Source organism: Nyctereutes procyonoides, unplaced genomic scaffold, assembly GCF_905146905.1.
Source record: "Nyctereutes procyonoides isolate TBG_1078 unplaced genomic scaffold, NYPRO_anot_genome, whole genome shotgun sequence".
NCBI lineage: Eukaryota > Metazoa > Chordata > Mammalia > Carnivora > Canidae > Nyctereutes > Nyctereutes procyonoides.
This window is the reverse complement of record NW_026575128.1, coordinates 8,902,092-8,915,687: the sequence shown is the minus strand read 5'-3', so window position 1 is coordinate 8,915,687 and position 13,596 is coordinate 8,902,092. Positions and strand designations below refer to the sequence as shown.

Here is a 13,596-nt window from a genome sequence, read left to right as displayed (position 1 = left end):
ATTGCAGCATTATTCATAAGAAAAGGATAGAATGGATAAAAGGATAAATAAAATGTGATATATCCATACAATGGAATTCAGCAATAAAAAGGAGTAAGGTACATGGATGAATTTTGAAAGCACTGTGCAGGGGTGCCTACGTGGCTCAGTTAAGCAACTGACTCTTGATTTTGGTTAAGGTCATGATCTCAGGGTCATGAGATCAAGCCCTATATCAAGCTCCACAATGGGCACAGAGCCTGCTTAAGATTTTCTCCTTCTCCCTCTACCACTCTCTCTGTCGTCCTCCTTTTCTAAAAAGGGGGGAGCGGGGAGGGTTCGGTTGCTCAGTCGGTTGGACATCCATCTGACTCTTGGTTTGGGGTCAGGTCATGATCTCAGGGTTGAGGAATAGGGTCCCACTTTGGGATCTGAGCTCAGCACCTAGTCAGCTTAGGATTCTCTCCCTGTCCCTCCCCCATGCCCCTTCCCCTGTTTAAAGACACACATGCGCTCTCTCTCTCCCTCTCTTTCTCAAATAAAAACAAAACAAAAACCAAAAAACCTATTGTGCTAAGTGAAAAAAGCCAAACACAAAAGGCCACATATTGTATGATTCCGTTTACATAAAACAGGCAAATCTATAGACACAGAAAGTAGATTAGTGACTTCTTTTTTTTAGTGGGGGAAGGGGAGAAGGAGAGAATCTTTTTTTTTCCTCCCAGTGAAAGCATTATCAAGGATTTATTTTTTTAATTTATTTTTTTTATTGGAGTTCAATTTGCCAACATATAGCATAACATCCAGTGCTCATCCTGCCAACTGCCCCCCATCAGTGCTCATCACCAAGTCACCCCAACACCCCACTCACCTCCCTTTCCACTACCCCTTGTTCGTTTCCCAGAGTTAGGTGTCTCTCATGTTTTGTCACCCTCAATGATATTTTCACTCATTTTAGCAGGTTCCACACCTAGCGTGAAGCCCAATGCAGGGCTGATCTCACAACCCTGAGATCACAATCTAACCCAAACTCAAGTGTCAGAACCTCAATCAACTGAGCCACTCAGGTGGCCCCTGAGTAGTGACTCTAATGGGTATAGTTACTTTTGCAGAAATGAAAATTTTCAGGTAGTAGACAGTGACAAAATCTACACAACTTTATGAATATGGTACTAAAAACCACCAAATTATGTTTCTACTCTTTTTTTGAGAGTACATGCAGGCAAATAGGGAAGAGGAGGGGGCGGGGGTGGGGGAGGCAGGGGGGGGGGAATGTGCAGGAGAGGAAGAGAATCCTAAGCAGACTCCATGCTGAGCAAGGAGCCCAGAGCAGAGTTCGATCTCAAGACCCTGACATGATGATCTGAACCGAAATCAAGAGTCACTTATCCAACTAAGCCACGCAGGCAGGTGCCCTAAACTGTATGCTTTTAAATGAGAAATTTTGGCATGTGAATTATATCTCAATAAAGCTATTATATAAAAAGATAGGGGCACCTGGATGGCTCAGTCACTTGAGTGGCCAACTCCTGATCCCAGTTCAGGTCTTGATATCAGGATCCTGAGTTTAAGTCCTGCATTGGGCTCCACATTGGGTGTGGAATATACTTAAAAAATTAATAACAGCAGTGCCCCAGGTGGTGCAGTCAGTTGGAGACCAACTCTTGGTTTGGACTCAGGTTATGATCTCGAGATTGTGAGATAAAGCCACACACTGGGTTCCCTGCTCAACAAAGAACCTGCTTGAGATTCTCTCTCCACTTCCCCCTCATGTGTGTGCACACACATGTGCTAAATCTTTAAAATTAATAACAAAAATTTTTTTAAAGTAAGAAAAATTTTAAATATGACAGTGATAAAGACAATGGAGAAAAATTAAACTGGCAAAAAGAATTATAAATTTTAGATAAAGGATCCAGCAAAACCCTCACTGAGAAGGTGAAGAAGGGTAAGAGGCAAGCCATATGGACATCTTGGGGATGAATGTTCCAGGCAGAGGAAAAAGTAAAAGTGAAAGCCATCCTTCGTATTTGAGGAAATGCAAAGAAATCACATACTTGGGACAGAGAGGGAGAAAGTAAGAAGTAGATGAATGAAAGCAGGCAAGTGGGACAGTGGCATAGATCACATGGAGCCTTACTGTTTACTGAAAGGACATTAATTGGTATCTTAATGTATGGAAACTACAGAAACATTTTGAAAAGTAGTAACATGATCTGAATAATTTTAACAGGACACTCTGGCTGTTATGTTGAAAATGCAATTAAGGGGCACCTGGGTGGCTCAGTGGTTGAGCGCCTGCCTTTAGCTCAGGTCATGATCCCCAGGGTCCTGGGATCAAGTCCTGCACATCAGGTTCCACAACGGAAGCCTGCTTCTCCCTCTGCCTGTGTCTCTACATCTCTCTCTCTCTCTCTGTGTGTGTCTCTCATGAATAAATAAATAAAATCTTGGAAAAAAAAAAAGTACTCAAAAGACATAGACCTTTATAAGCAATTAAAGCTAAGATCAAAATCCCAAAAATCCCAAAAGAACTTCATACCAAAAAGTCTCAAGTAAATTCCAAGTGTCCTAACCAATCTGCTTCCTGTCAAAGAATTTGCTGCACTACATTGGGGAATATAAAAATTAGTGAAAGGGAATAAAGGGAAAGGAGAGAAAATGAGTGAAAATATCAGTAAGGGTGACAAAACATGAGAGACACCTAACTCTGGGAAACGAACAAGGGTTAGTGGAAAGGGAGGCAGGTGGGGGAGTGATGGGCACTGAGGGGGGCCTTGACGGGATGAGCACTGGGTGTTGGCAAATTGAACTGCAATAAAAAAAATTTTTCTTAAAAAGAATTTGCTAAAAAAAAAAATTTGCTGCACTACAGCTTAAACTATTAAAAGTACATATATACATATTTTACATATATATTCTATATATACTTATAAACATTTATATATGTATATACATGATATATGTACATATATATGTATAAAAATATGTATATCTGATCATAGCACTAACTTGCTTAAAACTCTTCAATGGCTTCTCAAAACACTCATAATAAAGTCCAAACTGTCTATCACATCCAAAAAGATCCTTCTTTTTCCAATTATTGTGTGTCTTTTCAGCTGCATCATTTGCCACTTTCACCCCTAATTCTGTTTCAGTCATACTTAATCTCAATCATACTCTCATTCTTACATTTATGTCCTGCATTTTCTCAACCCAAAGTCTAAATCCCTCAATCAGATCACACACTCTCTCAACTCTTTAAGTTTTTAGCACTGAACTAAATTACCACTTTATTTATGTGTATCACTCCCATCTAACTAGAAGTATCCTTCAGGTCTGGTGCTGTATTTTTTTATTTTCCCTTGTAAACATATGCTTGGTATATAAAAGGAACTCAATATATGCATGTTTGTTGAATGAATAAGCCACATATTACCAGGAACACTTAAAAAGTGTGTGTGTGTCTGTGTGCGTGTGTGTGTGTACACATGTACATACAGACTACAGGAGCCCCTAATTTCTATTTGCACAGGCTTTTAATCTACTGTAATAAATAAAAAGGTTCTTTTTTTAGCTTAAAAAAGCCATATTATTAATGTCCTTTTTGCAATTAAAGTAGTAAAAATCACATTAAGGATTATCTAAAGAACATTAATAGCAGAAAATCTCTCCAAAAATGTAACCTGTGGGATAATCTAATTTGTACTTACTCAAATCATCTGCTATGTCTTCAATTCCTGAAGCACTATCATCAGAATCACCAGTATTATCCGCACATGCTTGTTGCTTCTGAGATAGTGGTGAGTTTTCTAAAGCAGATTTTCCTCCCTCTACAACATCAATATTCACTTTGTCCAGAGAAGTAAAAGAGCTTGGAGTTTTTTTCCCAATTTGCTGTAATTCTGTCCGTCTCATGTTCTCCTTCGACAGTAAACTGAGCACCTTCTCTGGTTCTACTGGTGAACCAAGGACCTTTTCTGATTTCATCTGAGAACTGGGTACTTTTTCTGTTTTCCTCTGTGAACTAAGTGCCTTTTCTGTTGCAGTTGCCTGTGAGCTGGGTGTCTTTTCTGTTTTCACTGGTGAATTAGGGGACTTTGGTGATTTTTCTGCTTTTGCCTGTGAAACAAGTATCTTTTCCGCTTTCACCGGTGAATTAGGTGATTTTTTTGTTTTGCAATGACTTTGATCTCGAAGGACTAATCCTAAATCTTTAGGGCTTGCTACGTTGGCAGCATTTACTTTACATGATTTAGCTTCTGTTTTTTCTATACAAATATCATTTTGCTTATTTTTTTTGCTACTATTCTTATTTGGAGAGCTGGTCCCAATTTCTTTTATGGATTTATCATTTCTAGTTTTCAAAGTTTGATTAGATATAGCCCAAGCATTCTTCTTTGGTTCATGATTTTCATTTTTTGAGGCCTTAGAGTCTTCCATTATTTGAAAACCTGCTTCTTTCCAATTGTGGCACTGTAAAATGGCAGATTTCCAGCAGATGAATTGCTTCAAGTCCAGATTAGGCAAACAAACTATTGGGTTGAAAAAAAAACAAAATGTGTTATTTAAAATGTAAAAGCCATTTTTAAAAAATTGGTGAAACTTTCAAAATTTGTTCTCAAAACTTAAGAAATTGTACAAACTTAAAAACTCTGATAACCATATGAGGAGTTAAAATCCACTTGGTAAATAACCCAAATGGTCATAAAGAAGGTTCTAATATGGGCAGCCTGGGTGACTCAGTGGTTTAGCGCCGCCTTCAGCCCAGGGCCTGATCCTGGAGACCTGGGATCAAGTCCCATGTTGGGCTCCCTGCATGGAGCCTGTTTCTCCCTCTGCCTGTGTCTCTGTCTCTCTCTCTGTCTCTCTCATGAATAAATAAAATCTTAAAAAAAAAAGTTCTAATATAATTATGGCAATATGAGAATTTTAGAAGTTAAATTTGTTTTACATTACTCAATAACAATTTCAACTAAAAGGGAAATAAAACTAGCAACTGATGTACCACAATGAATATAAAAGGAAATAGAACAAAGAAAACACAAGCAGTCCAATCTAGGGGCACCTGCTTGGCTCAATGAGAGGAACATATGACTCATGAGTTCAAGCCCCACATGGGGTGTAGAGATTACTTAAATAAGACTGATATTCTCTCTTTAATTAAAAAAAAAACTGATTATGTTCTTCTAAATTATTTTATGTTTTTTAAGTTACAATTAAAATTTAAGCCAAAAAAAAAAAGAAATTAACCCAAAACCATCTTATATTTTCACGACTGCTATCTTTTATGGCTAACTTTATTTTCTAATAAAAAGCTGTACCATTTTTAGCTATAAAAAATGTTACTGTTCCTGGTTTTTGGATATTTTAATTCATTTAATTTACACATTCTGCTTTCAATATTCTTTATAAGGTGTTTCACATAATTGTCAAAATAGTTGCTAAACATACAACTATATCTAAATTCTTGTAGAAACTGTGGCAGGATATCCTGTTACTTCAAAAAAAAAAAAAAAAAGAAAGAAAGCATGGTGGGGTCCCTAGCAGGCTCAATCCTTAGAACATAGAACTCCTTATCTCAGGGTCAGAAGTTCAAGCCTCACATTGGGCAAGGAGGCCACTTTAAAAAAAAAAAAAAAAAAAGTATAGTACTTATATATAGCAAAATTGCTATTTTTAAGCTATCAATAGTACGAATTTTCCCCAAAAATATTGTAATTCCTGAAATAAAGTCCTCTCTGAGGAGGTAAGGTTTTGAGTAAGGTTCACCACTTCCCAGTGCACTCAGCAAAACTGGCTGAGTCAAATAAAAATGTTGGACTCATGTTCCAGTTCCTGGTTACATTTTTAGAATGTAGTAAATGAGAATTAAATGAGATTCTAACCTTATATAAGGCATTATCAAGAAAATAAAAAGAATTTTTAATGAATTTCTTTAAAAAGTTGTTTGAATACAGGAAACAATAGTATTTAGAATATATCCCATTTCATTTTTATATTATAAAACATCAGTCCACTTTCTACTTCTTGCTCTAATCGGGTCTTCCTTCCTTGAATCCTAACAATGCCTACTGACTACTAGAGACTTAGGGAGTTCTCAGGCCCTGAGACCTAAACCAGCAGTTGGCACCAGGTTCTTGACTTTACCATAAGAACGAATTCAAGGACAAGTCAAAAAGAAGTATAACAGAGGAAGCTTTACTGCAAAGTCAAGGTACACACTCAAAGGAAGGAGGAGTGTGGGCACACTCAGAAAGAGGATCTAAGGGGCGCCTGGATGGCTTAGTTGGTTAAGTGCCTGCATTTAGCTCCGACAGTGGTCCCAGGGTCCTGGGATTAAGCCCAGCATGGGGCTCCCTGCTCAGCAAGTAGCCTGCTTCTCCCTTTCCATCACTCCCCCTGCTTGTGCTCTCTTGCTCTCTGTCAAATAAATAAATAAAATCAAGAAAGAAAGAGAGAGAGAAAAGAAAAGAAAAGAAAAGAAAAGAAAAGAAAAGAAAAGAAAAGAAAAGAAAAGAAAAGAAAAGAAAAGAAAAGAAAAGAAAAAAAAGAAAAGAAAAAAAAGAGGACCTAAGTAGCATGGGTGGATATGGGGCTCTGATTTCTACAGATGGTTATAATTTGGGAATGAAATATTCATGTGGGGTTCCAGAGAACAGGCATGGATTTCTACAAACTCTGCATAATATTGCACACACTCTACATTAGCTACTATGTGCAGGTACAGTCTGATTTCAAGCTAAATGGGTCTTTGTGTGCATTTAAGTTACAATTATGCAAAGCAACAGCAGCACAATGCTTGTTCATGAAAAACCACAGAGCTATCAGAAGTTTGCTTATTTGTCACAAACTATCAGGTATCAGACTCTTCTAGAGTCTGAGACTTAAAAAGTTGTATGCCTACACTAGGTAAGAAAGTTTACCAGAAAACAACTGTTGCACGAGAACAGAAAAACTAATCACAACAATAATTACTTCTCAAGTAACCCTTCCAAAGGATAGAGAGGGCAACTACTGTAAGGCATGATTACAGAAAGCCATTGGAAGTTTGTACTACTTAAAAAAAAAAAAAAAATAGGGGCGCCTGGGTGGCTCAGTCAGTTAAGCATCTGTCTTGGACTCAGGTCATGACCTGAGGTCCTGAGTAGGAGCCCCATGTTGGGCTCCCTCCTCAGCAAGGAGTCTGCTTCTTCCTCTTAGCCTTCCCCCCTGCTTATGCTCTCACTCACTCTTTCTCTCTCAAATGAAAAATCTTTAAGATCCCCCCCCTAAAAAAAATTACATAATGAACCAATTTCAGCTAATGCCTCCAACCAGAGACCCACCCAACTACTAAATGACCCTCAACAAAGAGACAGTGACCCTCTCTGAGTCACAGATTTGTAAACTATAAAATGAGTGGCTAAACTAGGATATCTTTAGAGTCTATTCCAACTAAATGCTACAATTCTACACAAATCCTTGAAAGACAGTGATGCTGATGTTGTATTGGTTCTGATCTTACAAGTTATAGAAAATTACCAGGGACCACTCAAGCTCTATAAAAACACAGCATTTGTACAATAGTTACTTATTATAGTAATAATTTCACAATATATACAAATATCAAATCATTACGATGTACACATGAATTTCTATAAAATTGTATGTCAATGTTATCTTAATTTTACAAGAGAGAGAGAGAGAGCGTTTGTCAATAATACTCTCCTACAGGAAAAAAGCTTGCTAACCAAAAGGAAGCCACATAAACTAGGACTCTTGAGACTGAATTACAATGCATGGTATGTGCTTAATAAATAAATCCTAAATGAATATATTATTAAACACTTTATAAAGTCACTAAATGTGACTTTATAATTATGTAATCCATCATTTGCAGTTGGTTATTTTTAACACTGAAATACTAGCAATAAACCACCAAGCTTAAAATATTACTTTTAGGGGCCCCTGGGTGACTCAAGTCAGTTTAGCATCTGACTTCAGCTCAGGTCATGATCTTGGGTTCCTGTGATAGAGCCCCAAGATTCCCTGCTCAGCAGGTAGTCTGCTTCTTCCTCTCTGCCTTCCCCCTGCTTGTACACACGGACACTCTCTCTCTCAAAGAAATAAATAAAATCTTTTAAAAAATACTACTTTTGGGGGCACCTAGGTGGCTCAGTGGTTGAGCGTCTGTCTGCCTTCGGCTTAGGGCATGATCCCAGGGTCCTGGAATCAAGTCCCACATGGGCTCCCTGCATGGAGCCTGCTTCTCCCTCTGCCTGTGTCTCTGCTTCTCTGTGTCTCTCTCTCATAAATAAATAAAAGAAAGAAAGGAGAAAAGAGAAGAAAAGAGAAGAAAAGAGAAGAAAAGAGAAGAAAGAGAAGAAAAGAAAAGAAAAGAAAAGAAAAGAAAAGAAAAGAAAAGAAAAGAAAGAAGAAAAACGGGAAGGGGGAAGGGGGAAGGGGGAAGGGGGAGGGATGGAGGGAGGGAGGGAAGGAAAGGAAAGGAAAGGAAAGGAAAGGAAAGGAAAGGAAAGGAAAGGAAAGGAAAGGAAAGGAAAGGAAAGGAAAGGAAAGGAAAGGAAGAAAGGAAAAAGAAAGAACGAACGAAAGAAAGAAAGAGAAATCATTCACTCAGAATGCAACAGGTATTGTTTCAATGATTTCTAGTTTCTAGTGTTAGTACTGAGAAAATCAAGCCATTCTTTTCATCTTTTTTACTGAATTGTTGTCTTCTTTATGGAAACTTTTAGGATATTCTCTCAGTGTTCTGCAATTTTTTTTTAAAGATTTATTTATCTCAGAGAGCGAGCACGCATACAAGTGGGGGGGGGGGGAGATGCAAAGGGAGAAAGACTCTCAAGCAGACTCTCCACTGAATGCAGAACCAGATGCAGGGCTCGATCTCACAACCCTAAGATCATGACCTGAGCCTGACAAGACCAAGAATCTGACACTTAACTAACTGAACCACCCAGGCTCACGTCAGTGTTCTGTAATTTCTAAATGATGAGCTCTGGGAGCAGATATATCTTCATGAATTTTTCTGGGTATTCAGTTGGTTCTTTTATCTCTAACTCAAGTCCCCCCACTTCTGGAAATTTTTTCTTGTATTATTATGTCTTCTATCACTTCCTCCCTTTCATTTTCTCTGTTCTCTTTCTCCAGTTCCTATTAATTGAACTTAATGTCTCCTACACGGATTCTCCATTTATCTTATCTTTATATTTTCTACCTTTATTTTCTTTCTTGAGTGATTTCCTCACCTCTGTCTTCCAACTCTTCTACATTTTGGAGGAGAAGAGCACAAGGAGTATATCGTATTTTCATTTCTAAAAACACTTTATAATTTTCTGATTATTACTTTTTACAGCACTCTGTTCTTGTCTCATGACTATCATCTCATATATGAACACTAATAGTTTGTCTTGAAATTTTTTCTGCTCCTAGTAGTTTCCTGAGTTTGTTTTATTCTCTATCAAGCACACTAACATATGTATAATAGGAAAGAGGAAAAGAGAAAAAAGGAAATGTATTCAAAAGTATTTGAATAGCCAAAAATTTCCCAAATCAGATGAAAGACACAATTATATACTACCAAAAAGTCCAATGAACTCCAAGCATTATAAACTCAAAGAAATCCACACCAAGACCCACTGTTATTCAGTTTTGAAAACCAAAGAGAGAATTTTGAAAGTAACTTCTCATGTACAAAGTATTCACAGTAAGATTAACAAATGATTCCCCATCAGAAACCATGGAAATCAGGGGCATCTGGGCAGCTCAGTCAGTTGTGCCTCCAGCTTTTGATTCTGGCGCAGGTCATGACCTCAGGGTTTGAGATCAAGCTCTGCATAGGCTCCCCGCTCAGCTTAAGATTCTCTCTCCCTCAGGCCTCCCCTTTCCCTGCCCAAAAAAAAACCAGGTACAAGGACAGAAAAAGGTATTCCATGCAAATAGTACTACAAAGAGAGCTGGGTGATCATATAATTGTTAAACAAAATACATTTTAAGACAAAAAGAAACAAAGATGACGTTATATATTGATAAGAAGTTCAATCCAAAAAAGACAATTAACAGTTATAAATACACACCTCATAATTGAGTCTCAAAACATAAAAACCAAAAAAAAAAAAAAAAAAAAAAAAACACAAAGAAAAACAAAACAAAAAAAACAAAAAACATAAGAAACAAAAATTAACAGGCCTTAAAAGAGAAACAGAGTTCTACAATAACAGGGGCTTCAATACCCAACTTTCAGTAATGGATAGAGCAACGAAACAGAAAATCAGTAAGAAAATAGAGGACTTCAACAACCCTAAAACCAAATAGACCTAACGTATGTATTCAGAAGCCTCTACCCAGCATCAACAAAACACATATTCTTCTCTACTGCAAATAGAACAGACCACCATGGAAGACCACAAAACAAATCTTAATAAACTTAAAAAAGACTGAAACCATACAAAGTATCTTTCCTTATCACAACAGAATGAAATTAGAAATCAAATCAACACAAAACTGGAAATTTCACAAACAGGTAAAAATTAAACAACATACTCAAAACAATCAATTGGTCAAAGAAATCACAAGGGAAATTAGAAAATACCCTGACCCAAATGAAAACAATGTACATTTTGCCACATTTTCTTAAAATGCAGATAAAGGAATGCTTCACATAATTTTTAAGAATAAGGATTATAGGGTGCCTGGGTGGCTCAGTCGGTTATGTGATCCCAGGATCCTGGGACTGAGTTCCTCATCAGGCTCCCTACACAGCATGGAGTCTGCTCCTCCCCCTCTCTTTGCCCCCCCCCCCAACTTAGGCTCTCTGTCTCTCTCAATAAATAAAAAGGTTTTTTTTAAGTTTTTTAAACAACAAGGATTATAAAAGAATACAATGAACAACTGCTTACCAACAAATTGGATAACCTATATGGAATGGGCAAATTATACATACAAACTATCAAAACAGAATCAAGAACAAAAAAAAAAAAATCCAAATATACATATAACAAATAAGATGAAATCAATAATCAAAAACTTCCCAACAACAAAAAGCCCAGAACCAAAAGACTATATTGGTGAAGTCTATTCAATATTTGAAGAATTAACACCAATCCTTCTTAAATTCTTCCCAAAAGATTGAAAGGGGGGGCAAGGGGAAAGGACTTTCCAACTCATTCTCTGAGGCCAGCATTACCCTAACATGAACACATATTCAAACAATCATCAACAAAAACTAGCAAACGAAATAATGAAGGATAGTTGTAAGATAGACAGGGACAAGGGGCCCCCAACCTAAGAGGAAACCACCCTTAAACACCACCCTGGAAGTAGCCTCCACCCTTTTCCAAGTGATAGGTAGACAACAAAAACATGACATGGTGACAGACTCATAGAGGGTTAATCAGATTAAAACAGCCTGCCAGGGAGCACATAAAAACCGCTAGATTTAGAAACTCAGGTGGCAACCCTCTTGGGTCCCTCCCCCCTTCTTCAGGAGCTTTGTATTATCAATAAACTTTGTTTTGCTGCCCACCACTCTTCATTTGGTCTACATCTTCATTCTTCGAAGCAGCATGACCAAGAACCGCGGGCCCTAAAGGAAAAGAAATCCTGTAACATAAGCAGCATATGAAAAGAGTCATATACCATGACCAAGTGAGATTTATCTCTAGGATGCAAGGGTGGTTCAATATACAAAAATCAATGTAACACATAATATTAACAGATTGAAGGAAAAGGAAAACATAAGCATCTTGACTGATGCAATAAAAAGCATTTGAAAAAATCCAGCAGCCTTTCATGAAAAAAAACATTCAATAAACTTTAATATCAAGTAACTTCCTCAACATGACAAATCCATTTTACCAAACAAAACAAAAACACAGCTAACATCATACTCAATAGTTAGAGACTGAAAGTCGTTTCCCTACAATCTGAAATAAGGATGTTTGCTTTTTCCACTTCTATTTGACACAATACTACTGAAGTTACAGCTAGAGCAATTAGGCAAAAAAAGAAAGAAAAGGCAGCAAAATGGGAAAGGAATAGAATTATCTTCTTGCAAATGACATGATCATGTAAGAAAACCCTTAAAAATGCACCCCCCCCAAAAAAAAAGCACCAAAAACAGAACTAAAAAACTAATTTAGCAAATTGCTGACTACGGAATCAACACAAAGATCAGGTCTATGAAATGAAGAAAACAATACCATTTACTTTATCATCAAAAAGAATAAAATACTTAAGTATATATTTAACTAAAGAAGCAAAAAAAAAAATTCTACATAAAACTACAAAACAATACTGAAAGAGATTAGATTTAAATAAATAGTACAATATGCCAAGTTCATAGATTCCTTCCAGTCTATTTTTCCTGCCTACCTCTTCCTTGTGTTCTGCTTTCAGATTCTAATCACTGCCTTCAGGTAATTGAGGCTGGAAACCATTAAGTATTTAAGCTCCTACTATTTACAGCCCCAAGGGAATGGAAAGCTGGAAGACACACCTCTTCTAATGTTCATCATTCATTTAAATGGATTAAGCACTCCACCCCTTGCTTGCTGTTATTAAACTCAAAAATCCCAAGAATGGTTTAAGCCTTTTTCCCAGAGCTGCCAAAAGCTGGAGACAGGACAGACTGCATGATGTGCAGCCAGCCCACTGTATACTCACCCACTCGTTTCCTTCACTAAAGTTATCACCAACTAACTTACATTGTTAATATTCTTAAAATGCCAATACTACCCAAAGTTGTTCTCCAAATTCAATGCAATCACTATCAAAATCCCAATGCTATTTATTGCAGAAATAGAAAAACTCATCCTAAAATTCTTATGGAATTTCAAGAAACTCTAAAGAGCCAAAACAATCTAGAAAACGAGGAAAAAAAAAATTGGAGGACTTACAGTTCCTGATTTCAAAGCTTATTACAAAGCTACAGTAATCAAACAGTATGATATTGTCATAGAAAAGACACAGATTGATAAAATAAAATAGAGTCCAGAAATAAACCCTCACATATTTGGTCAACTGATGTTGACAATGATGCTAAGATTTATACACAATGGGGAAAGGATAGTTTCTTCAACAAATGGTGTAGGGAAAAACCAAGTATCTACGTTCAAAGAAATGAAGTTGGACCCTGACCTTACACTAGTTATAAAAATTTACTCAAAATGGATCACATCAGGTAAGACTCATAATTAATATATTGCATAATTTATTAAAGCACTAATTGTAAAGCAAAAGACCAGAAAAAACTCAAATGGCTATCAATACCACATTGGTAAGAAAAAATAACATTAAATCATAAAATATATTACCATGCAGCCATAAAACAGAATGAGGAAGTCTCTGTTCTGCTATGGAAGGATAGTGAGGACCTACTTACTGTTAAATGAAAAAAATACACACAGGGATATCCAGAAGACAATGGGGCACCTGACTCAGTCAGTAGAGCCTGCAAATCTTGATCTCTGAATTGTGGTTCAAGCCCCAGTGATGGGTCTAGAGATTACTTAGAAATAATCCTTAAAAAAAGAAACAACCAAAGTCAAATTTTCAGAAATAAACAATGGGGGTACCTGGATGGCACAGTCAATTGAGCATCCAATTTTTGGTTTTGGC

General features: G+C 37.0%; 1 protein-coding gene across 9 annotated transcripts in view; it reads right to left on the bottom strand.

The window, feature by feature from the left end:
- The window catches only part of TUT4 (terminal uridylyl transferase 4), a 114,431-nt gene that overhangs the window by 80,124 nt on the left and 20,711 nt on the right, over positions 1–13,596 (bottom strand). For 8 of the 9 annotated variants that reach the window (XM_055341731.1, XM_055341735.1, XM_055341733.1 and 5 more), the window contains exon 2: positions 3,693–4,514. In XM_055341731.1, coding sequence (XP_055197706.1) covers positions 3,693–4,422 — 730 coding nt within the window. In that variant the 5' untranslated portion in view covers positions 4,423–4,514. Of the gene's footprint in view, positions 1–3,692; positions 4,515–9,227; positions 9,265–13,596 lie in introns of those variants that run through there. The other variant, XM_055341732.1, reaches the window with a different exon arrangement.